The sequence below is a fragment of the Hetaerina americana genome, unplaced genomic scaffold (assembly GCF_022747635.1).
Source record: "Hetaerina americana unplaced genomic scaffold, ioHetAmer1.1.p SCAF_8, whole genome shotgun sequence".
In the NCBI taxonomy this organism is placed as follows: Eukaryota; Metazoa; Arthropoda; class Insecta; order Odonata; family Calopterygidae; genus Hetaerina; species Hetaerina americana.
The window spans coordinates 29,275,548-29,301,613 of NW_027287427.1; the positions used below are offsets into that span (position 1 = coordinate 29,275,548).

Below are 26,066 nucleotides of genomic sequence, written 5' to 3' on the forward strand. Positions count from 1 at the left end.
ACTATACTATTATAAGAATACAACAAGTGTTAAGGATATCCCTTTGCGTCTTATATTTTTCCAAAACGTTACTTGTTCAAAAATGGTAAGCTGTTTCGTTTCAGAAGCGGTCCATCTACAGCTCAGGGGCCGTGAGTTTGGACTTGTTGGAGCAAAACGAAGTTGTAAAAACAGTCCTAAAACAGCAATGTCAACCTAATTAATGATCACATTTTCCTCGGCCGCTCTCGTCCCATCTCACCTTTACTCCATCCAGGAGTGCCAAAACTCTGACCTTATACTTCTCGCTTTCCTTATTACCCATCCACCCCTCCACAAATAATTTCCACTCCGATAGCCACAGAACACCCTCTCCGCCTCGTTTCCCTCCAAAACTCTTACGTTCCCCCACAACTCTGTTTTCACCCCTTTCATCCTTACCGAGACCTAAACCTAACATAATAACTTAAGCTGAAACTCGAGTTGGTTTTACATTGAGCAAGTTGTCTATAATATGTAATATGGCGTTTCTCATTATTAGCAGGGACCACAAAGAGCTGCTTGAAACTAAGCAGTCTAAAAAACTAATTAGTCACCATTCATAGATTTCTGACTGACTATAGCCAAATGGACGCACCGAAACTTACTAATTGCACCTTTTCAATCCTTATACATCAGTAATTGACTTATTATTCGTGCCTTTTGAGACCGTAAAAACATGATTATTTATAAAATGTAGCAGGAAAAGTTTCGAAAAAATTCATTTAAAAGATTTACTTCAGATATTGCTACAATGCCTCAAAATTCTTCTAAGTATATCCTTTGAGCGTCGACACACTTTTCCCAGCGGCTTTTCCGCGACTCGAAGGCTTCCTGGTAGGCGGATTCCGGATGGTACTTAAGGGTACGCGTGCAAGCTTCTTTGACGGCACTTGGGGTCCTATGGTGGTGTCTTTTGAGGGAGAATTTCACTTTTGGGAATATGAAATAGTATGCTGGTGCTAAGTCGGGACTGTACGGGAGTTGGGGAATCGTCGAGATGACGTTGCAGGCCTTCGCAAGCAGACACTCGACTGTACTCATGGTCGTTCGTCGAGACCTTTGGGACGAGTTCAGTGCAGATTTTTCGCATCGCCAAATTTTAGGTGCTAATGGTGCGTACTGTCATCTCATCAATGCCAATGCAAACTGAGATCATGAGCACTCTTAACTGAATCCAGAACTGCACGCACAAATCAAGAAAACATTGCCATGCGATAATTTTTTATACAAATTTTATATTGGCAACATTAGCCCAGGTGAGATATTTTGTTTACATGGAACTTAAAACTGTTAAAACAGTGTTCGATAGAAATTATTTGCCGTATATCGGACCTTTATTTAGATGGTGAATAGTGTAAAACACTATCTGGGAGTCACTAAGGGATCTCTTACGACGAAATTTCCCATGTGATATCCCATCACAGGGAGTTTGGCCTTGGGAACCTCCTGAAATGAAATCATGGGACTTTTGACTTACGAGACCCTTTAGAATTTCCCAGAACTGAGGAATGACTATGAATGCGTGCCTTCTTCTTCTCGTTCTAACATTCTCCCGTCAATCTACTTTCAACATCCCATTGCCTCTCAACATCTTCCCCTATTCACTCTTCCACATTTTTCGAATGTCTTCCAATTTTCTCTTTCTTTCCTCTCCATGACTAGCACTTCTTCCTTTTTCTTCCGCCAATTTTATTTTCACCTTTTTTCTAAACACCAACGCCTTAAAGCCCCCAATTCTATTTCTTCGCTCTCGTAAACTTACTCAAGGAGATAGGAAATTTTCTCTCACAGATCACGAATTTCCCCTCTTTAGTGACATTGAACCCTCTTGACGCGGTTCATACCGGACTGTAGACGGATAAACAAGAGTAAAAAAAACAAAATATGAATTGCTAAGATGCAAATTGAGGTTAAACTGTTTGTTGGATCAATTAACAGTAGGAATATTACCCGAGGGATATGTTTGTCTTCTTGCCGAATGTCTGGTGGAGTATAATTCGCTTCATGTGAAATCATATTCAAAGCAGTGACAAGTCCTCGTCCAAAAATTATTTTGTTTTACATTTTGATTAATGGTACCTTTAAAATAGAGATAATCTTTTTGCTGGCGGAATTAAAGTTATCCTATGCATTATTTTTTTGGTTTCATTTGCACCTGGGTAACATCCATGCACGCAGCATGTGCCCATTAATTAATATAATAACATTCACGCTAAAATGCGTTGATTTCATTTGAGTGATCAAATAAAATAATGTATGAGACAACGGATTGCACGAGAAAATTGAAGCGGAAATGAAGAAAACTTTATAATGTATGTATAACACCATTTAACAGGAAGATACTGGCAGGCTTCGATGCAAATGCAATATTACGATTAATGACAATTCGTTGGAGTCCAAAATCGATCATGTTCTAGCCTTTAAATTGTGTGAAATATGACAGTACGCTCTACCATAAATATTATGTCTATTGCGAGAAGTTGAAGTCTGTCAGGAATTCTTTTAATCGAACTCCATTGTTTTTCAAAAAATTATGCCCATAAAATTTAGAAAATTGGTTGATTCAATTATTCATAAAAATATTTGAATTAAAGGGGATGAAAACACTCTAGGATGGGAAAATTAGTCGTATCTCCCTCACACGCACAGAGATGTGGGCGTGCGTCCTCTGAGAATGATAGGAAGGAAGAGGAAAGAGCAATTTTAAATCTGCTATAGTTTGTGCTCCTATTTCCGATGAACGTAATTATCCTTCACCCAAATATTTATATTTCGTCAAAGCAATCCTCCTTTGTCCATTGTCCTATTTAGATACATCCACTTCTACGTCCATTCTCCTCCAAAATGATGCCTAAATTTACGAACCTTTTCTATGATTTTTTCTTTCTATTTTAATCTTTAACTTATAACCACCTAGTTTAATAGCATGTGTCCATCTAAAATCTAGCTTAACAGGTAGAATAATACACGTATTTCCCTACTTTTTGAGAATTTCATTAGTTTCCTGTTCTTGTGATTGATCTTCATCTCACACTCATTTGCAATCTTCAATAGCTCAAATTTCGCTTTACAGCAACTGTATTTTCTTGGCTATCTGATGAATGCATATTCAACCGCAAACTTCAGCTGTCTTAATCATCTCGCCGGTCATTTTCGTTGAAAATCTCGTCTCTTCCGGCAGCCTTAAAGCTCAGCTCCAGCATTTCCGAGGGGAATTACAGCTCCACTGCCGAACGTAGAGCGGTTCCTCCTCATCATGTATGTTGGCACATGATGAGGAGATACCTCACTCCCCTAAATATCCAATTCAAGAAAGTACTTCCAAACATCTTAGAAATATGCATGAATCATAGTATTGGCCATGGCCACGGTGAAATTTCTATTCTATGTAAATCAAACCACTTACTCTTCGGTTTTGTTTTACTAATAAAGAATTTTAATTGATTTATATAGCCTTACTATGGAATAGATGGGAATAAAAACCAACAAATAAGTACTGGGCATGATGCGGGAGGAGTGAGGATTGTTTGGGAAAATTCAAAGAAAGCAGGAAAGGTGGATGCAGAGTATTATACGAAGTTGGGTTTGAGCATTGAAGACTGATAGAGGTGAGAACGCTAGGCAGCCGAGTTAGGGAGAGGAAAAGATCAGGCGTATTTAATGGAATAAAAGGAGGAAGTATTCGGAATTGAAGAACAGTTCAATGTGATCTTGGGGGGTCAGGGTGTCTTGCTAGGCGAAACTAAGAAAATTAGCGATGTTCAGTTAGTGCACGCACGATTAGAATACCAAAAACATATATTCTTATTAGTGCAGCAAAACTGCGAACACATAAAATGCTTCATTATATTCATCACTGCTATTGCTGAAGATGTATATGAACAGAAGCACAAAGTTACAAGTAAATAATAAAATCAGCAGCTGCGAGGCTTTGCTCGATAAATGAGGGCTGAGCCTGTGGGTTGTAGGGCGGTAAAATTTACTATCGATACACATTTTACGATTATATTTTTTATGTTATTTGCAGAGTGTAACACGCTGTTAAAATAATATGGAGTGTTGTGCAAAAACAATGAGGGAAAATTTAAAAATATACTTCATAACGAAGGTTTATATAAATTTAGAGAAATATACTAAACAGGAAATTAAATTGCGAAATAAATAGAAATAAATTAGCTGAAAATCAAAACGAGAATCGTAAAGCCTTTTGGTCGTATGTCAGAGAGGTTCAGGGAAATAAGTCTACAGTTAATTTACTGAAAAACGATAAAGACGAAATGGTACCCAGAAGTTTAGAAGATGCTAACTTATTAAATTCCTTATTTCAAAGAATTTTCACCCATGCCTCACCGAATGTTTCAAATAGCTTACCAAATCATTCCCGGCAGCCGATGCCCAGAATTAAAATCTCATATAACGGAATAGAACGTTTGCTGGAAAATATTAAGCTTAATAAATCCTCCAGGTCCAATCAAATACCCGCTCCTATATTTAAGGAACTAGCGTTGGAAACTAGGTCTCATATACATAAAAATCATATCTAAGACATCACTAGTAGATTACAAGATTCCCAGTGATTGGAAAACGGCTAATGTAATACCTATATTTAAAAACGGAGACTGATAGGGACTGAGCAATCATGCGAGGCCATGGAACGTAAATTCATGGACTTTAAGTGTTGATACCGTTGCTAGTCGATAATGTGACATCTCGATAGTCAAGAGATATTGAAGAGGCATGCTTTCCGAAATGTTAGCTAGACACAACTTGTGGTTTTTGTCACGATAATTTGGGAGGAAATTCTATTCTAGTGGACGTGGTTTTTCTTGACTTTGTAAAAGTCTTTGACAAAATATGTCTTAGCAAACGACTCACAAAGCCAGAAACCTATGACCTATAGCTATAGGTAAAACATCCTAGGCTAAATTAACGACTTTTTAAATGGTCGCGTGCAAAATTTCGTCATTTATGGCATTATCTCTAATGCAGCAGAAGTCACTTCAGGTGCTCCTCAGGAAAGTGTTATTAGACCGCGTTTATTCCTTCTTTACGTTCAAGACATTACCCTATAGCAGTATACACTTATTCTACGATGACACAGTGGCTTACAGATATACCGTTTCCCTGAGTGGCTTTCGTACTTACCTTAATGAAATACAATGCTAGGGTAACATTTGGCAATTACAATCAAACTTAAAAGAACGTCTAGCGAGAATAAATCTCTCACGACAGCTACAGCATTAGAAATACCGAAACAGAAAGAGAAGATTCAATTGGATATAATTGAACACTTGAATATAATTGAATGCGTTACCTTTACGATCTCTTTTGGTGAAACGTATACGTAGAATGTGTACAAGAGAACGAAAAATAGGATTTATCACGCGCATGGAGAAAGGTGACGAGAAGGTTAAAGAGCAAGATTATCTATCGCTAGTTAGGTTTCATTCAAAATATGCTGCTACTACGTGGGATCCTCATGAGGTTGAATTGATTGTCGAATTAGATCACATGCTGCGTAGAGGAGCTAGATTTGCAAAGCGTTTTTATAATAAACTATTTAGCGTATCTGATTATTAGAGAAACTAAGTGTGAAAATCACTCACAGAGCGAAGGTTATATTTTGGATTGAATCTCTTACATTAATTGGAAGAATTGGAGGATGAAGACAGGGCGTGAGGAGGAACAATATACTCGTCTTTTCTTAACATAAAATACAAGGATGCGTTTCGAATCTCGTTTTAAGTGTTTTGAAGTGCCAGCTCATAGGATTGCCACTCCGTTTCTGCATCGTCGCTTCGAAGCTACAAACGTTACGTGTGCGCATCTTCCGCTTCGGCCTTCGGAGCTGGAGCTCTTACTTGTTTCAGGGCCGCGTCACTTTGGCGTGCGTTGACGCGAGAATCGGAACGGCAATAAACCAGCTCTGACGCGCTTGAGGGGAAAATGGGGACTTATCCCAAAACACACAATTATTAATTAGAAACCTAACGATGTTATCCTTTAATTTATGTCTTTTTTAAATTTAGTAATAATCTTTGAATTGAATTTTGACACCTCGCGAAAGAGTTGAAAGACAATGCCTCAACAAAATTTCGAATCATACTTCTGAATCGGTTTCTCTCAGTCGCAAGGGGTAGATTTGTGCATATTCATTGGAAGCTTTAGAAACAAAAATATATATGCAGAATATCTTCTTTTAAATTATCATTTATAACTTTTGAATACTATTTAACCTGGTGCCAATAATTGACAACTTTCAAGGAATTAATTCCAATCAAACGAAAAACATGGTTATTTTAGTGAATTATAACAATTGCCTCTTATACCTCACTCCAGTCCTTAGGCCAGCTTTCACGTAAGAATTTGCAAGAATATTGAAGAATTTACAAGAATTTACTAATTTACTTTGATCTCTTGATAGGGTAAGATATATTTTGATTTCTTTTTTTCAAAGAGTGTGATAATAAGTGAAATCTTGTGGATAAAAAAATGTAAGACTCATAAGAGAAAAATTGAGGGAATATGTCGAGGCAAAGATGAATTACCAGTTTTATATTTTTTTTGCCTTTTGGGCGAGAACATTCGAAACAAAATTTTATTATCATGTGAGCATAAAACAAGGAACACACGTTTATTAATCACGTTTAATAATAATGATATTCAGCTGGATGTTTATTTATATTTATTAAATACAAGTTTAGATCCTTTTAGCCAATGATGATGCACCCCTTCCATGAGTTTTCTCAAAGCAGAAACCTAACTAAATCTCTTTCTTTCTCCCAATATTGTTAGATTGACTTAATTTCATCAGTGGCAAAAGTTTTCTAGATACAATTCAAAAGAATTGCTCATAGGATAGGATAATATTCCAATAGAAGAGTTTTTGGTTCAAATGGGAGGGTACCATGTTCTACTTCAGATGGTAAATCCTTAAACTCGCATATAAATCAAGCGGTCTGATTCTCTTGACATCGAGAAGCTGATTTCGTCCAAGGGCCTTAAAAAACTGGCCCCCGCACCGTGGACGTTACTGAACTGGCATGAACGCCTTCGGAGACAGTACAAAGCGAGTTCTAATAAATGTCAACCTTCGTGCTGATAGGTTTGATGGTGCGTTTTAAATGACCTTAGTCAGTCTCCTCCCATAAAAACTGCTATTACTTGTGCTTGCAGACGTGGGTAATACGAAGTTAAGTGAAAACCTTACATCTACATAATACCCCGCAAGCCGCCGCAAGGGCGTGTGGCGGCGAGTGTTAGGTCACCAACCGTAAAAAGGAACAGGAACCTTAGACGTGTGCTATGAATTCGACACACTCCGTCACAGTCCTGTTTATTCGCAATTCACCGCCTAACATTGTAAATTAATTTGAAAATTAGAGAAATTAAGTGTAGACAAGATAGATTTAACAAGTAATTTTTCCCACGAACGCTAAGGGATCATAATAAAATACCATTTTTCCGACCGCGCCAAGGGGGGAAAAGTATTTCGGGCCAAAATGAATCAGGCGTGTGGTGACCTCCTGCTCTACATCCTATGAGGCTTGCAGGGTACTAAAACACTGAAAATGAAACATAATTAACTAGCTAACCCTTGTTGAGTGCATAATCCTACAGAAAACACTCCGAATGAAAATTTAATTTGAACATAATTTATGACTCACCGTTCCTTTTTTAATACGAAAAATCTTCCGCCAAGAGACAATTCTTCGCCGCTATTCGAAATATTTGTATTATTTTCATCTTTGTATTATTTTAAATATTGTAATCATATCCTCTGCAAAATAACTATCATTATGCACGTCCCAAACCGACCGAACATGACCGATTGTTTTCACGAAGGCATCAGTATGTGGGGTGTATTTAATTTCTTTACCTTTTCCCGAAAAATTACAAAATAAATTATGATGGTAACTTAAAACTTTATTCAGGAAAATATAGTTTTCAAAACGAAAAAAAATTACTCATTAGTTGTTCAACACTCATAACAATATTCATATTCCATCCAACGTTATATATATATGTATATATTAATTATTACACATTTTTACATCAATAACTGACTTCAGCTTGAAATATTATTTTACAAAGATGCCTGAGGACAACAACAAAATGTGCCTCGTTTAAGTAGGAATGCATACTTTTTAGGCTTAAAAAATTTGTTTATTACATCTGTAAATCTTAAAGAGCCTCCTAAAAGTTTTTTGGTCAGAGTAGCAATTTTTGATAGATTTTAAGAGGCAAATAGAGCTGAAAAGTATGAAAAAATCGAGTTCACATTGACAAACTACATATTGCTAAGCACAAAACGCTTGCTTTCGCATTCATCCTTCACAATCACTCGCTTGACACACGCACACACAAATGTTTCGTAAGAACAACTGCACCTGACGGACCACTTAGTGGTCACTTAACTCCGTGGCTCCCGCATCTCACACCATTTGTACGTACCACGCTTGGATTGTGGCATTGCCGATTGGCGACATTTCAAATCGCAACCGGTTATAGGTACTTGATCGTTCCCATTCCGCGCGCGGAAATGGTGTGGTGGACGCCGGCCAATGCCCCGCGGTCGTACTTTCCCGAATGTCTTCGACGGAACACTAAACACACGTCTCCACGTGCGGGACGGGGGGAGGCTTCGACAGCACTCCCGCTTCCGACGTCACTTCCTCGAGTCCATCGCCCAACATCGTCCTGCCGGCCCCACGGGTGTACACGGTGATCTTCCCACCCTCACCATCCACCGGGGACGGACCCATCAGCACCGCGGACCTGGGCTTCCCGTTCAGCGCGGCCGGTAGAACGGCGTCCGGGAGACTCCTCGAGATAGCCCCGGGGTGGGGATCATGCTGCTTCCTCCAGTCCGGCGCCAGGTGCCTGGCGGAGACTGCGGTGGCTCTCTCCGGGTATGACGAACCGTGGATGTCCCTCATCAACGGCTTGTCCAACGCGGAGATGTCCAGGTCGACGATGTCCGTCGCATCTGTCGCCTTGGACGGGGACAACTCGTAGGGCTCGTGGTGCCACGGTTTCTTACGATAGGATGCGGAGGTTCTGCTCTTTCCGCCGTTGCCATGGACCCTGGATGCGCAAAGGAGCGCCTGGTTCGGGCACATGGGACTTCCGTGACCGCAATCGTGAAGTCTTTCGTCCCGTTCGACCATTTTGCCCCGGCCGTTGAGCCCGCCGCCGCCTAGAACAACGTCCCCGTCCCCGCAGTTCCGATCCGCAGTCGACTTGGTCCTCATCCACTGACTCGAGGTGGATGGTTCACGGGAGGAGTTGAATCCTCCGCTGCCGAAGGTGGAGCGATGCCTCTTCAGCAGGAAGTGGTGGTGACGGTGATGGTGCCGGTGGCGGTGGTGAAGCGGGAGGATGCAACAGAGAGTCTCCCGGAAGGCCATCTTGTACTTGGCCGACATGACGTTGTAGAGCACCGGGTTGACCGTGGATGAGAAGTAATAGAAGCACCCCGTGATGTAGTACATCCACTCGTTGATTTTGGCGTAATTGGGAGAATCCTTTGCATATACGTAGAGGAGTCTCTGGGCGTGAAACGGGGCCCAGCACAGAAAGAATGCAATCACGACAGCAGCTGGAAGAAAAAAGAAACATGTGTGTTCACTTAATACTGGAATGTGGCAGAATTTCTACGCCAAGGGGCCTTAAATCTGCATGACAATTTATGAGTTCATGAAACAGTTTGAACATAACAAAAGTTCCTAAATCGAGAGCTAATTAAAGCCCTTAGGAGCCAAGTGGTGAATGAGTAAACAAGTACTTTCGGGATACCCAGAATCAATGTTGATCCCTTTCAACTTTTTTTTCATATACTGGACCCTAGGTCAGTGTTAAAAATTGTTGAGGGGCATGCCACAAGCCCTTTTATACTCATTCAGCTTCCTAAATTATTAATGCTCGTATTTATAGAAAATTGTTTAACTACAGGGGAAACTGGTAACAATTTGTTTGATCATTTAATTATCACCATTAATAGGCAATAATTACCAGGGAAGGAGACCGACAGCTGTTGTTTTCGCAATTGAAGCCGAGCGAGTACGTGGGTAGAGTTAAAAGGAATGGGTGTCACTTTACAACAGAGGTGCTGCACAATGTGATGAAAGGTGGAGAAATGGATGCCCTCGAACAGTTTGACATTACCATATATATATATATATATATATATATATATATATATATATATATATATATATATACACATATATATATATATACACATATATATATATACACATATATAGATTAAATATACGCACAAACACGCACAGTAATGGTGGGGAAGGTAGAATCGAGTAGATAATAAGCGTATTAAGTTTCCTTGACTCGAACCACGGATCTTTCACTTGCTGGGTCCATGCTTTAGGGTTTTGAGCTATCTGGGAAATGTGAATTACACTGAAATCTGCGGGGCGTTTATGAAACTGATTGGCCCGATTCTTTGACCACAGCATGGCGTCGTCGGGGAGCTATTCCATTCACCATATGAGAAATAGACTAGGACACAAGAGGAAAGTATTGTAGGGATATCAATTGTACAATGTCATAAAGGATAGGAACAATGCAAACATAATTTGCCTCCTCGTCAGTCCCCACCTAGAGCACTCCCTGTGGCCACCCTCCCTCTCCCCTCCCAACGTCTATCATTTCCAGGTACTTTTGTTGCTACGAGTGAACCCAACCTACCCCCTCCCCCCCAACACCTTCACTCGCCTTCCCTCCTTCATTATGCATCCTCACCCTCTCTACCAAAAGTTATATAATCGGTAATTTCCACCTCTTATATTTCACGCATGAATGTATATACCAGAGTGTAGTGAAACGCGTTCTGCCACTTGTACAAATAAAAGTTCGGAAAATTCGAAGATATTTTTTAATGGTGTAGTCTCCTGATGGGTTGAAATGCGATGTGTTGTAACCTATTTAGACTAATATGAGAGCAGTACGTGACCTAACCATAATAATTTGCTATTTCAATCACCTCCTTGAGTAGTAATAGTAATTTTTAAGGGAAGCGACCGATAGCTGAGGTCATTTACGCCGTAGGGGCTGGATAGGGAAGAATGAAGGGTGGAAAGAAACCTGGTCCGGCATCAGCCCACTCTTAAAAAAAGGCGCCAAGGGGTCCGCAGCTTAGCGTCCCATGCGAAGGACGGCGTAGTAACTTAAAGTGCCCTCCGCAAAGCATTTCTCGTAGGGATCGGCACACCACTGAAAAATATCTGTCTGCCGGGATTCAAATTCGGGCCCCCTGGGTGGGAAGCCAATACGTTAGCCCTTGCACCATCACGATCCCCCACCTCCTTGAGAAATTCAACAAACTGCCAGAAATGACGCGTCAGTATCTTTTAGCGGGGTCATCCACCAATGCACATTACAGCGCAATAAGTTCAAAGTATAAATATCTCTCGCCTTGACCGGGAATGGAACCTCGAAATCCGGTGGAGTGCTTTAGCCAGCTTAGCTACCGAGGTATCCTCCTACACTCCGAAATAGTGGATGCTCCGTTTGGGTTGGGGACTAATACTGATCTAACAAAGCCTTCTGGCAATCTTTTTTCTCATAAATACTACGAATAAGCTCATTAGAACGTTTCCTTCCTTGTCTCCATTAGTTCTTGTGTAGCTAGGTAGGAATATTATCTATTCCCTCAGACTTGTTCGATTCAAATTTTATGTCTTCAAGTCCAACTTCGTTGAAGCTCCGTGACAGGAAAGCACGGCGTAATTTTCCGCAAAAATTTTATTGGTACGATACATTTCCCCGTGATAAGGTATCATCAGATGCAAACACATCCATAGCATAGGAGGAAACAATTACCTGATGATACCGTATCACAGTGAAACGCGTCTTACCAATAATTCTGTGACTGTTTCTTATAACGTTACGGGATTGATTGATTTATTAGTTCTGTTTAGGGTAACACTCCTGTATGAGAAAACCCAATGCTCCCAATAATTACCCAAATGACTCCTAAAATTAAAAGTTTAGATCAACACCTGGTTCAGGAATATTTTTTCAAAGGGTATATTATTGCAATTCCTGAAGTACTGAAATGAACCGATTGAAGCGCCTATTGAAATGAAAGGCGGCGGCCCCTCCCGGTCGGGAGGGTCCGATCACATGGACCACCCACCCAGCATCCGGACCACGGCCTTCCGGGAGTTGGTCTGCTTGCTTTCCCCGTGCACCGCGCTGCTGCTCCGGCACACAGTGTTATTCCTCACGACGCCCCCGGGGGAAGTGATCTTGATCCCCGTCGCCGATGGCACCGCCGCCCCCGGCTGTGGCACACCCCCGCCACCCTCCGTCCTCTTCCCGCCCAGGATACAGCTTGCCCTCCGGATGCGGATGCCCATGCGGGCGTAGAGAACAGCAATGACCACCATGGGAATGATGAAGAAGACTAGGGAGGAGGCCTCGTAGATGGGCCAGTGCGGAGGGATGTTCTCGTCGAGCATGGCGCAGAAGGCGGACTCGAGGACGATGTGGCCCGAGTCGGGCGGGTACGCCACGTAGTTGACGGTGGTGAAGACGGCGAAGGGAAGGGCGGCCAGCAGGGAGAGCAACCAGAGGACGGCGATGATGCGCACGGCCCTCTTGAGTCCGGACATGGCATACGAGTGCAGCGGGTGGCAGATTGCCAGGTAGCGCTCCATGGAGAAAGCCACGATGGTCAGGACCGACGTGTAAGACGTCCTGCGGAGCACGACGAAAAAAAGAAAATGAGTCGACTATTAATCAGAGGAAAAGGAATTCTCCCGATCTCCTAATTGACTTTTCTTATTCCCAAAACTCAAGAAACCATTGCGGTAATGAATATTTATCAAAAAATGACATCATATAAGAGGTTGAACAATGATTTTTGACGCAATTGACTGAGTTCTACAATGTAAAAATGTCTTGATCTTCTAAAGGTCAAGAAAAGCTTGGAGGAATGCATAACTCTTGATCGTACAACTTAGAGAAGCCAAATAAGTTACAGACAGAATCAGAATGACAAATAAAAATTAAACTGTTATCTCTATTATTTTTTTGTTATAATTAAAAATTTACGATACCCACTAGGATTAAGGCCACCATTCAATAATTTTCGGCTATGTATTACACACGGTAGGGAAAATTTTATTAATTAACAGAATGGTTCGAGATTTCAACCAAATTTAATACGAAATTTTTTAAATATAATTTTAATAGATGGCATAATATTTATACACAGTTATAATAGACCTCAGTCTTCACTTATTGGAAAGCCAATATTGTGCATTATCATTATTATTTTCAAGGATTCTGTATAAAGCCTTTTACGACATATATGGTACGAACGAGCTCCTATATAAAATAAAAACATTTTTTATAACGTCAGGTTTGGCTTGTATGAAGATATATAGGGGATTTCTCAATTTTTTCATTAAGTTTTTATTAACTTTTATTTTAATAAATCCCCCGAACCGTTCTGGTGTTTACTACACGTCTGAAGCCGCCAGGTGGGTAGCGGGTAGGATATTCGAGCACTGCAGCTTTTTTGTATTAAAGTGTAGATCAGCGTATAGGTCAAATAGCTGGTCTCTAAAGGTTTCTTTGCCAAATTATTTAGCTTTAAATGAAGTGAGGGTCAGTGCTAGCAATAGTTCATTTAACACGAATCAGATAGCATCGGACATAAATTTTTTTAAGGGATTCAATGTAAATAAGAAAACGATCCTCGTTTAAAATTAAAAAAAAACCTTGATGTCAAGAAAACATGTATTGGTGGTTAATTGCCGAAGTTTATAAAACTAAGTCACAGAAGTCATCAGCTTATTCAAAGCAAAGGAGCAGATATTATTATTGGGACAGAAAAGTGGTTATCCATTGATATTGCTGAAGGTTAAATTTTCCCAAAATCCATTTCAGTTTACAGAAATGACGGAGAAAACAGAATCGGAGGTGGTTTCTTTATTGCAGTTAAAACTCTTGCATTAGCAGGGAATTTATGTATGTGCATTTTACAATAAATCTTTTAAGCTGAACTCCTTGTTTCAACTTGTCACTTCACCAACTAGGGGCGATTATATTCTTGATATTTTACCAAAGAACATATTCGAAAAAGTCTCAACTATAGGCACTATAAAAGGAATTAGTGACAACATGAAAGTAGATGCTAAGTTTTCGCTACTTGAGGTTATGTATAAGAAGCCTAAAATAAAGTTTTACTTGATTAAAAAAGGTGACTATAATGGCCTAAAAGCGTGCTACGGAGTAAATTTGCAGATTTTAAGAAAGATAGTAACCCCCAAAAGACGGAGGATACGTGAAATCACTTCCTTTAGATCACGCGTTCAACGGTCAACAAGTTCATTTCCTGTAAATTTATAAAAGATAACATGAAACCTAGATGGTACGACGTGGATGTTAGAAAAGCATTTCGACATCAAAGGCTATGCTACGTAAAGATAAAAAATATTGGGGATGATATCTATGGCGACAAAAGGAATAAAATCACCGACGATTATAAGATACCTTAGGAAAATTTTAAGAATGAATTTCGGAAATCATTAAGGAAATTCAAAAGGAAAAGGTTATCGGAAAATTTGAAAGCGGGTCCGGAAGCATTTTGGTTGTATGCCGGAGAGGTTCAGGGAAATAAGTCAACTGTTAATTCACTCAAAAATGATAAAGAAGAAAGAGTAACCAGCAGTTTAGAGGAGTCTAACTTATTAAATTTCTTCTTTCGAAGCGTCTTTACGAATGTCTCGAAAGCTTACCAAATCGCTCCCGCCAATCTATGACCATAATCGTCATATCACATAATAGAATACAACGCTTGCTGAAAAATATTAAGCCTAATAAATTCTCCGGACCCGAACAAACAATCGCTTGTATTTCAGCGTCAAGAGTCGAAAATTGCACCGTGTCTACAAATCATATTTAAATGGTCGCTAGCAGACCACGAGGCCTCCATAGATTTGAAAACGACAAACATAAAACCAATATTTAAAAACGGAGACAGGGAAGAACCGAGCAATTATAGACCTATTAACTGAGAAAAAAGGAAAATTGTGATGAATAAAAACGCAGGAAACTGTGAATTCTGATTTGCGTAGCCCAATGCCTACTTCACCGGAGAGAGACAGCTTTGTGATTAAATTAAGTGTATTGGGGGTGAATTATTTTCCTATAAAAAGCGTACATGATAGGCATTTTCATAATCTGTAAATGTATAAAATATAATGAAAAAAGGAAATAACAAATTTCGGTGTTACGGTGATTGACGTACAAGAATTGTATAAAACGTATCAGTAACAATTTTTCCTGACGTGTGCGTGAAGTGCTGAATTCCGACCATCGATTAAGTGTACTTATTATTGCAGATCATATTGTCAATCATGAGATTACAGTGCACACAATTATCACTGAAAATGTGGCGATGCAAAAGATCTGCGCTAAAATCGTCTCGAAAGTCTTGACTGACGACCAAAAGCACCTTCTGAAACACCACCACGACGATTCCCCAACAGCCTTACAGGCCCAACTTGGTAACAGCAGATTATTTCCTATTCCCAAAAGTGAACTTTTCCCTCAAAGGACACCAACACGGGACCCTCAAGTGCCGTCAAAGAACCTTGCACGCCCACTTCCGGAATCCGCCTACTAGGGAGCCTTCGAGTCGTAAAAAAGGGTGTCAACGCTCAAAGGATATACTTAGAAGAATTTTGAGGCATTGTGGCAATATCTGAAATAAATTTTTTTCCAAAATTTTTCACGATATTTTTTATAGAAATAATGTATCAAAATATAAAATCAATATACACATACAATAAATTAAGAAAAGTTTCGCTTAGAGTAACACTTGAAAAATCAATTACATGTAACGTATATTACTCAAAAAAGTAAAACTCTTATTGAATAAGAGGTCTGTTCAAAAAGTATCGCGAATTTGGAATTTTCGCGGGTTACGTTTATTTGATTTTCGATATTTTTGTGGCGTTACGCAGGTACTTATGTCTCTCACTAATGCCGAATAGTTCGCTTATTTTAAATGACTTTATTTGAAATTTTTTGCTTGTCTTCGTTTTTTGCCTGTTCCAAAAAATGGATCAAAGAATCTGTATTAAATTTTGTGTGAAAAACGAAATTAAAACCGCGGACACATTCCAAATGTTGACTGTGGCATATGGAGAAGCTACCTTGGACCGAAACAACATTTATCGGTGGTACAAAATGTTCTCAGAGGGTCGAGAAGATGTAAACGACGAAGAGCGTGCCGGACGCTCGAACACGTCAACAAAAGACGGAAACTTAAATGAAGTGAAGAAAATAGTACTGGCCAATCGTCGAATTACCATTAGTGAAGGGTCGCCGCGGAATTTGTACCAAAATTGCTCACTTTTGACCAAAAACAGCAACGCATTAACATTGCTAATGACTGTGTCTGTGATTACCTAAATTTGCTCCAGAGGGTCATAACTGGTGACGAATCATGAGTAAATGGTTATGACGTGGAAACTAAAGCTCAATCATCTCATTGGAAGCTGCAGCACGAGCCAAGACCGAAAAAGGTGCGTCAAGTTCGGTCAGATGCGAAAGTTTTGCTTACAGTTTTCTTCGATTGCAGGAGCGTGGTGTATCATGAGTTCTTGCCACAGGGTAGAACGGTAACAAAGGAATATTACCTGCAAGTTATGCGCAATTTGCGCTAAGCAATCTGCCAAAAGCCCGGATTTATGGAGGAACAAAAATTAGCTCTTGAACCCTGACAACGCTCCTGCTCACGTATCGTTTGTGCGCAAAAAACAACACACTAATGATGCCGCTGCCACTTTATTCCCCAGATCTGGTCCCCAGTGACTTTTTCTTGTCCCCGAAGCTGAAGAGGCCCATGAAAGGACGACGCCACGCTGCGATTGACGAGATAAAGACTATATCGAAGGAGGAGCTTAACAAGATTACAAAAAATGATTTTTTGAAGTGCTTCGAGGATTGTAAAAAACATTGGCAGAAATGTATAATATCTAATGGTGATTACTCTGAGGGGGACAAAATAGATATCCATGAATAAATAAATAATATTTGAAAAAACACAAAAGCCGTGATACTTTTTGAACAGACCTCGTACTTATAATGCCATTTATTGTTTAGTGATATATGTTCGAGTTTTGTATAATGAAATATTGTTTCTGAATTTGTGACTTTGTTGATATTTTTCTAAATAATTTCGTTCTTCAAACTCAATGAAGAATTTTATTGATATGTTCGTCTTACTTTAAAGAATCTAGTAAAAAGAGATTTCTTTTGCTAGCATTAGTAATTATGAATGTATTTATATTTTGGTTGTGCCGACCTTAGTATATTGGTCTATTCCATTAACGCCTTCAGAACTATAAGATTTTAAATGATAAAAAACTTTGTAAATAGTTTACTATACTGCCTGGGATCGTCGTTCATTCAAAACCCAAGGCTGGGTATGGTATTCATTTTCTTGGAAATGGAAAGGTTAAGATTAAAGGGAAGATTAGCTGAAGTTGATAGTTAAAAACTGATTAATATTAAATCTTGTTACCAATTTTAGGGCATTGATGAAATTTGTTGGTATAAAGGGAGTAAAAATAAATTTTGGATTTATTTAACTTTTACAGGAAGTGCTCCAGGCGTGAGGTTTTTAATATTGAAAGGTAATGAAATTAAGTTGATGACGGTCTGAGCGGAGTTGAAAATTTGATATTGCGCGGAATAAATATCAATCGGGCTGAAAGAACTGGTGGGAGTATATTTTAATTCGTGTACAATCTGGTTCCTTTTAAAAATAAAAATTGAGTTTTTTTGACTAAGGATGCGTGGGACGTAGAAACAAATCTCCATATTAACTACTACATTGGAATAAATACAATGCTACCTAATGGTTTATAGACTTTAACTGTCGTAGAAAACGGTGTACCTTTGGTTCTCTTAAGAAATGTGAACCCAAAAAATGAATGGGAAAAGGAAGAAGTAAAAAACGTAGGAAAGAAGGAGTGGCTAATAATATCTGAAAGAAAATCTGAAACACGGGTTGGGAGTTTTAATCATCGTGCATTATATTTTCTTTCAGATTTTGTCCCCAAAAGTAAACCACGCTTCTCTCCCAAAAAATGTATATATTTATAAAAAAAGTGTATCTGTTGACAAAATTCTAACATCGTAAATGGAGATTTTGAGAATAAAACATAGTTAACATCATCACATTTGCATAACCTCGAGTGGCTAACGTACAAATGTAATTATGAGAATACCTGGGCATCAAAAAGTTGCAGGAATACAGCAATTTCCCCTCATAGCGATTACCAATAATACGGTGCCATTAAAAAGTGAACTCAGATTTTATATTTGTAGAAAAAAAATTAATAAATACAATTTCGCAAACATTTCTTCCTTCTGTAACAATTTTGAGAAAATTGGGATTGAACCTCACATTTCAAAAGGAACGACTTTTAGCAGCAACCATTGATTGATTATGTACGATTATTCACGTAATTGATATTTTCAATTAAATAAAAGCTGTTCATGTTACTGGTAACAATTGTTTAGTTTTAAATAATTAAATTGATATTTAATAAAGTTTCCCAAAATCTGCCAGAAACAAAATACGAGTACATTTACTGACCCCCTTAATCCATGGGACACTCTTAGTCTGTGGAAGACCATGCGAAGCCGGATGGTAAAAAATGAAAATTTAAAATATTGTGTACACCTTAAATCATATTTGTTGAGTAAAACGAAACGCTTACAATAAAAAAATCGCTCAATTCGAGGGGTGGAGTATTTGAAATAGTTATGTAATAACAAAAATTCTTGATGTGATCAAAATAGTTCACAACTGCTTCTTTTACTCCAAAATTTCACCATTAATACTTGGTTTTTGGCAATTAACGGTACAATAATTCGACAAAACACGTTTTGACGTATCGTACCGGACAGTTTTGTCTTAAAATCCTTACCCAATTCGTCCTAAAACCCTTAGACAACTAAGAACAGTCGTGGTTTTGTTATTGTCTATATTCTGGCACTTTTCATCTCCTTCATCAAGTAGGGAAGCATCCTCTTTAATCCTTCCCTTCTTAATTTATTTTTTTCTCTTAGTCATCAGCAATATTCAAAATACTGTTATATCCAGCGTTCTTTTACACCCTTCATCGCTGTTTCCGGATCTAATTCCAGCCATCTTTATACAGGATCTGACTGACATACCGTCATAATGGGACTAATTCTTGCCTCTCAATAGCTAGCATTCTGCTTTATTTGCTATGAGTGGCCCCGGAGAGGAATATTTGATCTCAAATAAACAGGTAAAATAAATGTGCTTTGACATTTTCCTTTTGAATTCCCTATAACAAACTGCAGGAATAAGTTAGTTTTCCCTCTGTCTTGGTAATCACAAAGCCTTCGTCTTTGTACCTGTTATTTGTCTGAGGATTTCTATGCTTTTTGTCGCATTTATTCTGTTTATGAACACAGTCAGATATCTTTTATACCGACTCATCCAAAAATATTAATTAGATTTCTACTTTTGTGAAATTTCGATGAATATAGTTTTCTGAAAATTAAACCCTCTACGTATATCCTGTTGAACACAAGCTAAAAGTTAATTAGAAACGCTCGTTAAAAATCTTGTTTTCATATTTCCAAAGAGCTTATAAACAAGATCTCCTCAATAGACTTTTAGCTGAATCATTGAATTATACAGGGTTCGTCCGGAAAATAAGTGTACTGAGCTCAGGAAAAAAAATTATTTCACTTTTACATATCTTAAGCTAATATTCCTCAAAATAGGACCCTTGTGAGTCGATACACTTGTTCCAGCGGCGTTCCCATTCCTGGAACGCTCCCGCGAAGGTGTCATCGGGAACCTCTCGAAGACACGTCGACACGGCCTCTTTGACGGCGTCCAAAGTCCCGTATCGCGTTCCTTTCAAACTCCTCTTTATCTTCGGGAACAGAAAGAAGTCCGGTGGTGCCAAGTCCGGAATGTAGGGCGGGTGCGGCAGCGTTGCCACGCCGTGCTTGGCCAAGAAATCCGACACGACAAGCGCGGTGTGAGACGGCGCATTGTCGTGATGCAGCCGCCAGATGTAATTGCTCCCTAATAATCTCGTGCACTATTGTTTTTGGCACATTACACTGCTCTGCTATCATCCGAACACTAAGACGACGATCAGAGTTCAGTACATCGCGAACTTTTCGCACATTTTCGTCGGTGAGTGTCGTTGATGGGCGTACAGGCCGTGGTTCGTCGTCGACCTCTTCTCTGCCCTCCACGAACATCTTGTGCCACCGAAAGATCATGTTTCTGGACATGGCTGACTCCCCGTAAGCCTGGTTCATCATACCGACAGTTTTGGTAGACGATTTCCCAAGCTTTACTGCAAATTTGATGGAATAACGCTGTTCCAAAAACTTCGGCATCACGTTCCGTGACGTGGGTCGAGCGTGGAGGTTCGCGTTAACAGAGCTCCTCACTACACCACAGCTCAGAGCCGACTGCTTTTTTCAGCGTCGCTTGCCAACATACCCCCCTCCAATCGCAGCCCGTCAGAGCGGTGCTGGGCGCGCCTGGAGCGGCGGGAAAAAATCAGTACACTTATTTTCCGGACGAACCCTGTACACTCAAATCATCATGTTCTTTCCTATATGTACCAGCGTCGTTTCATATAGCTACTATTTTGGATACAGATTTTTTATTTTTTGAAATTCTTTATCACACTAACTCTTTACTATGAACTCATTTACTACTTTAACGTATCACCGTTATATTCTCGGCACTTTGCATTATGTCTCCTGAATTTAATCTGGTTGCCTACCAGCAATTATCATTTTTTCCAGCACTTCATCATTTTTTCAAATATTTTTCAATACTTATCGTATATTCTTATTATTTCCCGAAGTTATCTTTTGATAGATCGTAATGCCAAATAAAGTGGTACTTTTTTTGCAAATTACCTCTGTTAAACTTTATTATAGGTAGATTTTGGGAAGAATAAATTTTTTTAAAATTCCTAAAAACAACAACTGCATTAAATATTTTAAAAAAATTTAAAAAAGTTTAATTTAATAAATTAGTTAAAGGTTATATTCAATAATGAAACCCGTTAATAGTTTGGTTACCGAGTGTTTCCAAAACGATTAAAATACTGTATGTTAATAAATAAAAAACACTACATTTTGGAAACAATTTAGATTGTCCAACGTATTTATCCACACTTACTTTATTTAAATTCATTAATTGAATCCATTTGGGACCTATATTCTTTTTATATTAAAATATTTTAAAAATATTTCATCTTCTACGTCATTCGTTCTTTCCCTAAAAATTACGTCAGGTAACTTTGGCAAAGAGTAAAGTTTACTTCTGTTTCAGTTTTATTAAATTAAACTATGAAAGGAAAACAATCGACTCTGAATACACCACACACTGCCCTAAGGACTTTCATAAACTCTTAAAGGGCATGGAAATTACATTGACGGGTAACTTCTTAGCTCTTATTTATTTTATCTTAAGAACACATTTGCCGTAAGCTATCTTTGAATCCACGGATAGATTCTTTGGAAATCAATTATCTTAACCATTACCATGAATTGTGAAAAAATCTACAATCAGCATTAATATATGACTATCAAGGTTTTGGTCCTTTTTAAAGTATTTTGATTCTTTTTTCCACCGATTACCATTCGAATTTGTGATAATATTGCATTTCTTGTTTCTCTATACGGTGCGACCCTTCACTAGAAAGTATGCTCCTCAGTTTTCTCCGTATTTCGCTGGAAGTAATTTCGAACTACCTTTCCTTGGCCATCTTTAATTCACCAGTTGCTTGTCTTTCAGTCCATTTTATCAGCTTTCCTTATCTTTGTTTATATAGAAGTTTTATTTTAACACTCTTTCTCAAGAGTTATATGTCTCCTGATTTTGTATCTACCTTCTTTAATTTATTCATTATTTATTTTGAGATTTTATTTCCCTTACTATCTCCGATTTGTACAGCATTCTATCTCCAATATTTCCAATTGTAATTTTCTCTATACATAAATATTTATCTAGACTATTTTTACTTCGCGGAATTCTTTAAATATATTCTTAAGCGAACACAGGAGAGGTGGGAAAGGCGGAATCGTGCAGATCACAAGTGCAAAAATATTTCCTAGACCGGGACTCCCCTCCTGGAACTGCAGTCTCGGTCAGGGACATATCTTTGCGCTCGTGATCTGCTCGATTCCGCCTCCTCCACCTCTTTTGTGTTCACTCTTTGTATGTGTGCCTATCTCTTTTCCGTATTATCTATTTCCATATGAATGAATATTTGTTCGTCATATGGTGGGATTTCGAGTTTGAATATATATATATATATAGTACAATACACAGTAACACACAATATAGGAAAAAAAGAACACTCACACCTATTTACTTGATATTTCGACGGAAACAATCCGTCTTCATCTGAAGATATAGAAGTAATCTATATATATATATATATATATATATATATATATAAACACAGATGTATATTTTTAGAATATAGAGACACAAAGAAAGGACACTCACAATTTGTTATTTGACGTTTCGATGGTTCTTCTGATTCTGAAGACGACAGCCAAGCTGTCGAAACGTCAAATAACAAATTGTGAGTGTCCTTTCTTTGTGTCTCTATATTCTAAAAATCTACATCTGTGTTTTTATATATTTATGCGTCGCCGAAGAGCGTTCCATTTCGAAGATATATATATATATATATGGTGAAATATTTTCTATTGGCGAAATGGAGACCAAATGGTCCCTTAATCCATTTAACCCATCGTCCTTTTCATATTATATAGTATTAGCCATTTAAGTTATAATTACATGCATACACATAAATGCATAGAGGCAATCAAACAAGACACTTGAGTGGATTTTTAGTTAGCATTAATTATTAGGGCAGACGACCGATAGCTGAGGTAATTTTCACTATCAGGGAAAGACGGGTAATTGGTAGGGATATGATGTTCAGAGGATGGAGGAAGGGTCGAGAGAAACCTGGTGTAAGCAATAGCTCATAGGCGTAAAAGTATACGTCTGTAAGAAAGTAGCCGAGGAGTTCATAGTTTAACGTCCTATCCTACGGACGGTGTAATCAATTGATGTAATCTCCATAAAACACCTAATGTACGGATTGTTATACCTCTGAAAAATCATGCTAAATACTGAATTCGAACCAGAAATTTGAAGTTGAGGCTTGTAGTACATTAGTCACCAAAGTATACCAATCTCCGACTTGAGTTGGGAGCCGTATCAAAAAATACCGGATTGATCACTTAGAATGGCGATATTTTCACATTGGAGGTCGTGTATGCGCAAGAGGGTGGATTAATAAACTCCTCAGCTACCGATACGATGCAGCCGTTTGATCTAGAGTGAAACGGGCAGTGGAGATGGGCGCTCGAAAATTCCGACCCGGCGTCATTTCCACGGCATTCTCCACTTTTGATCCTAGTGATACTCCGGAGTGAAGGAGAAATTTCCATAGCGCGAAAAATAATAGCGGGTCAAGGTTACATCGAACAGAAAGATAAATGAGAGGGAGAGACCGGTTTGGGGTCATTGCTGTTTCTTCACCCGAGGGAATTATGATTAAAATTCGCGAAAAAATTCAGGAGAGTACGATTTGTGAATCGTACTCACCTGAAACTCTTTCCTTAAATTATGATTCACTAATCTCATCATCTTGTTAAGATATTTTAGGGAGCTTCAAATGAGATGCAGGACTTAGATGTTCGTAGTACTTATAGTACCATATTCCATTTACAGCGTTAAGGGGGAGTTGGAATTTTTTTTAGTTTACAGTAGATTCATTGCATTGGACAACGTGAATAAACTATTTAAATTCATTTTAGGAATGATGCTTCGTCGATTATCCAAAAATTTTAAAAATCTATGAATTCAAAGGGCCAATGAAATATTTTATGAAAAACTCATCTTTAGTACATAGATAAATGACGTTGAGAACATTTTCAATTATTGAATAAAAGGGCAATTAAGAACATTATACATGCAAAATTATGGTACCTTCAAAATATTTGGTGATATGAAAAAAAAATATAAATAAGTTTCACACAGACCAAATGGTGGAGTTAAATTTTAATCTACAATAAAATTTAAACAAGCATTTATATGCATTGATGTCCAAAGATTTCATGCTAATGCTATTGATCACTTTATTTTAATTGTATATACTAGATTATACCAGCTTATTCCACTCTTTCAGTGGGTAAAGAATATTGAAAGAAGGCACATAAGAAACTATTGAAATCATTACTTATTATATGTTACCCAAAGCATTTTTCTCAGAACAAACTTTCATAGCAAAGAATCAAGTTAAGACTAGCCTTAGTAAGGATGCTCTCAAATGTTAACACCGCGCGAAGCACCGAAAATTTTGCAACGAATATATTAAATAGATAAAAAGACAATTTTTCTAAATAAACCAATCCCAGATTCTTTTCAAACATTCAATCTGCAAAAACAGTCATCTATCATGCCGATACTAATCGCACGTTGCATAAACTATATTACAATTATAGTTAACTGTAAAAGTACTAATGTCACAGAGCCAAAGACAAAGTAACCAGTGATATAATAGTTAAATGTACTCAGTATTATTCCTTGTGAAGTTGCTTGCCGTAATGATAGCATTTTTACTGGATCAGGCGAAATGAACGGAAAATTTACAAGCACCAAATCTTTTTTCCTCGCGCAGAATTATAGGATCGTCTACGCCAAATATCTTGAAATCCCGATTTAAAGAATTGCAATGCCCATATTCCCACGAACATGAATTACAGATGGAGAATAAAATAAAAGTTTATCAAGTAATGATACTGAAAAAACCTGTTTGACCTCGAGGTAAATGGAAATTGGAGTCAAAATACACCGCAATTCAACAGGCTCACCTAAAATATACATTACGACAGTTATTTCTCGGAGCGAGTTCGTCAATATACCGATTCATTGAATTTCGAGCAATATTTTCAGCTAGATACACACAGACATTGATTTAAAGTAAGCTGGAACAAGAAAGAATGCGATCACGAACGAAGCGTCATCCTATTTGTGCTAGCAATCAACGCCCTTTTTGGGTGGCATCCCAAGGAATATGTAACCTACCCGGCTATGACATCCTTAATACAATGCAACCCACACGCCACCAACGTTGGGCTCGAGATTACGCTACATGCCAATGCATAAAATCGCACGTTAAATTTACGGTTATGAATTCAACGAAAGGCGTATTCCTCAGAAATATCTGGGACGTCAAATATTAAACAAAAACACTTTAATTAGCATAGACTCGTTCAAGAAGAAACGAAACCTGATCCCGAACTATATGCAACCCACATTTCCCAATAATTTAAATTATTGATGAGGCAGAATTAATCTACATAGAATCTTTGATAGTGGCAATATATCCTTTAAAACAATATTTTTAAGCACAAATTTTATGCATGCACATTCTGGTGAAAAATTACTGATTTCGTAGAAACTCCATTCCCTTTCATAAAGGGGATAAATTGACAAAGATATTATTTACAGAAAACGTACGTACACTTAGATAATTCCATTGATGCATAACCCGTTTGAGTAATAATTATTGTTCCCGTAAATATGTTTCAAATAGTTATTCTGGAACGACGTAGAAAAAAGAGCATCCCATTCTCAAGCATTATAATTTTAGTTACTTGGTCGCAAGGCGCATTAACCCCAGGCACACTCTCCTCCCCAGAAGGGTTTAATAACGCTTACCACAAATTTCGATCTTGACTTCAGGATTTCCCAGGTTTCTTGGTCCGCTTTTGGTAGACCACAAAGCGGAATCTCAAGGATTATACATCAACTTTGGAATCTATTTGGGGCTTAAATTTAACCAGATTATATGGTCAGCAAAGCATTCAGGGAAGGAAAAACGTATACCCTGGCACGATGGTATTTTTCAAGTGAAGGTATCCCCGATAGTGATATTATAACCATATGAATT

General features: G+C 38.3%; 1 protein-coding gene across 1 annotated transcript in view; it reads right to left on the bottom strand.

Annotated features, from left to right (window-relative positions):
• Positions 1-8,613: 8,613 nt before the first annotated feature.
• LOC139697854 (neuropeptides capa receptor-like) overlaps positions 8,614-26,066 on the bottom strand; it is a 404,833-nt gene continuing 387,380 nt past the window's right edge. The window contains exons 3-5 of the mRNA XM_071596713.1: positions 12,398-12,744; positions 12,182-12,280; positions 8,614-9,622 (exon numbers count right to left, since the gene is read on the bottom strand). Coding sequence (XP_071452814.1) covers positions 8,628-9,622; positions 12,182-12,280; positions 12,398-12,744 — 1,441 coding nt within the window. The 3' untranslated portion in view covers positions 8,614-8,627. The remainder of the gene's footprint in view (positions 9,623-12,181; positions 12,281-12,397; positions 12,745-26,066) is intronic.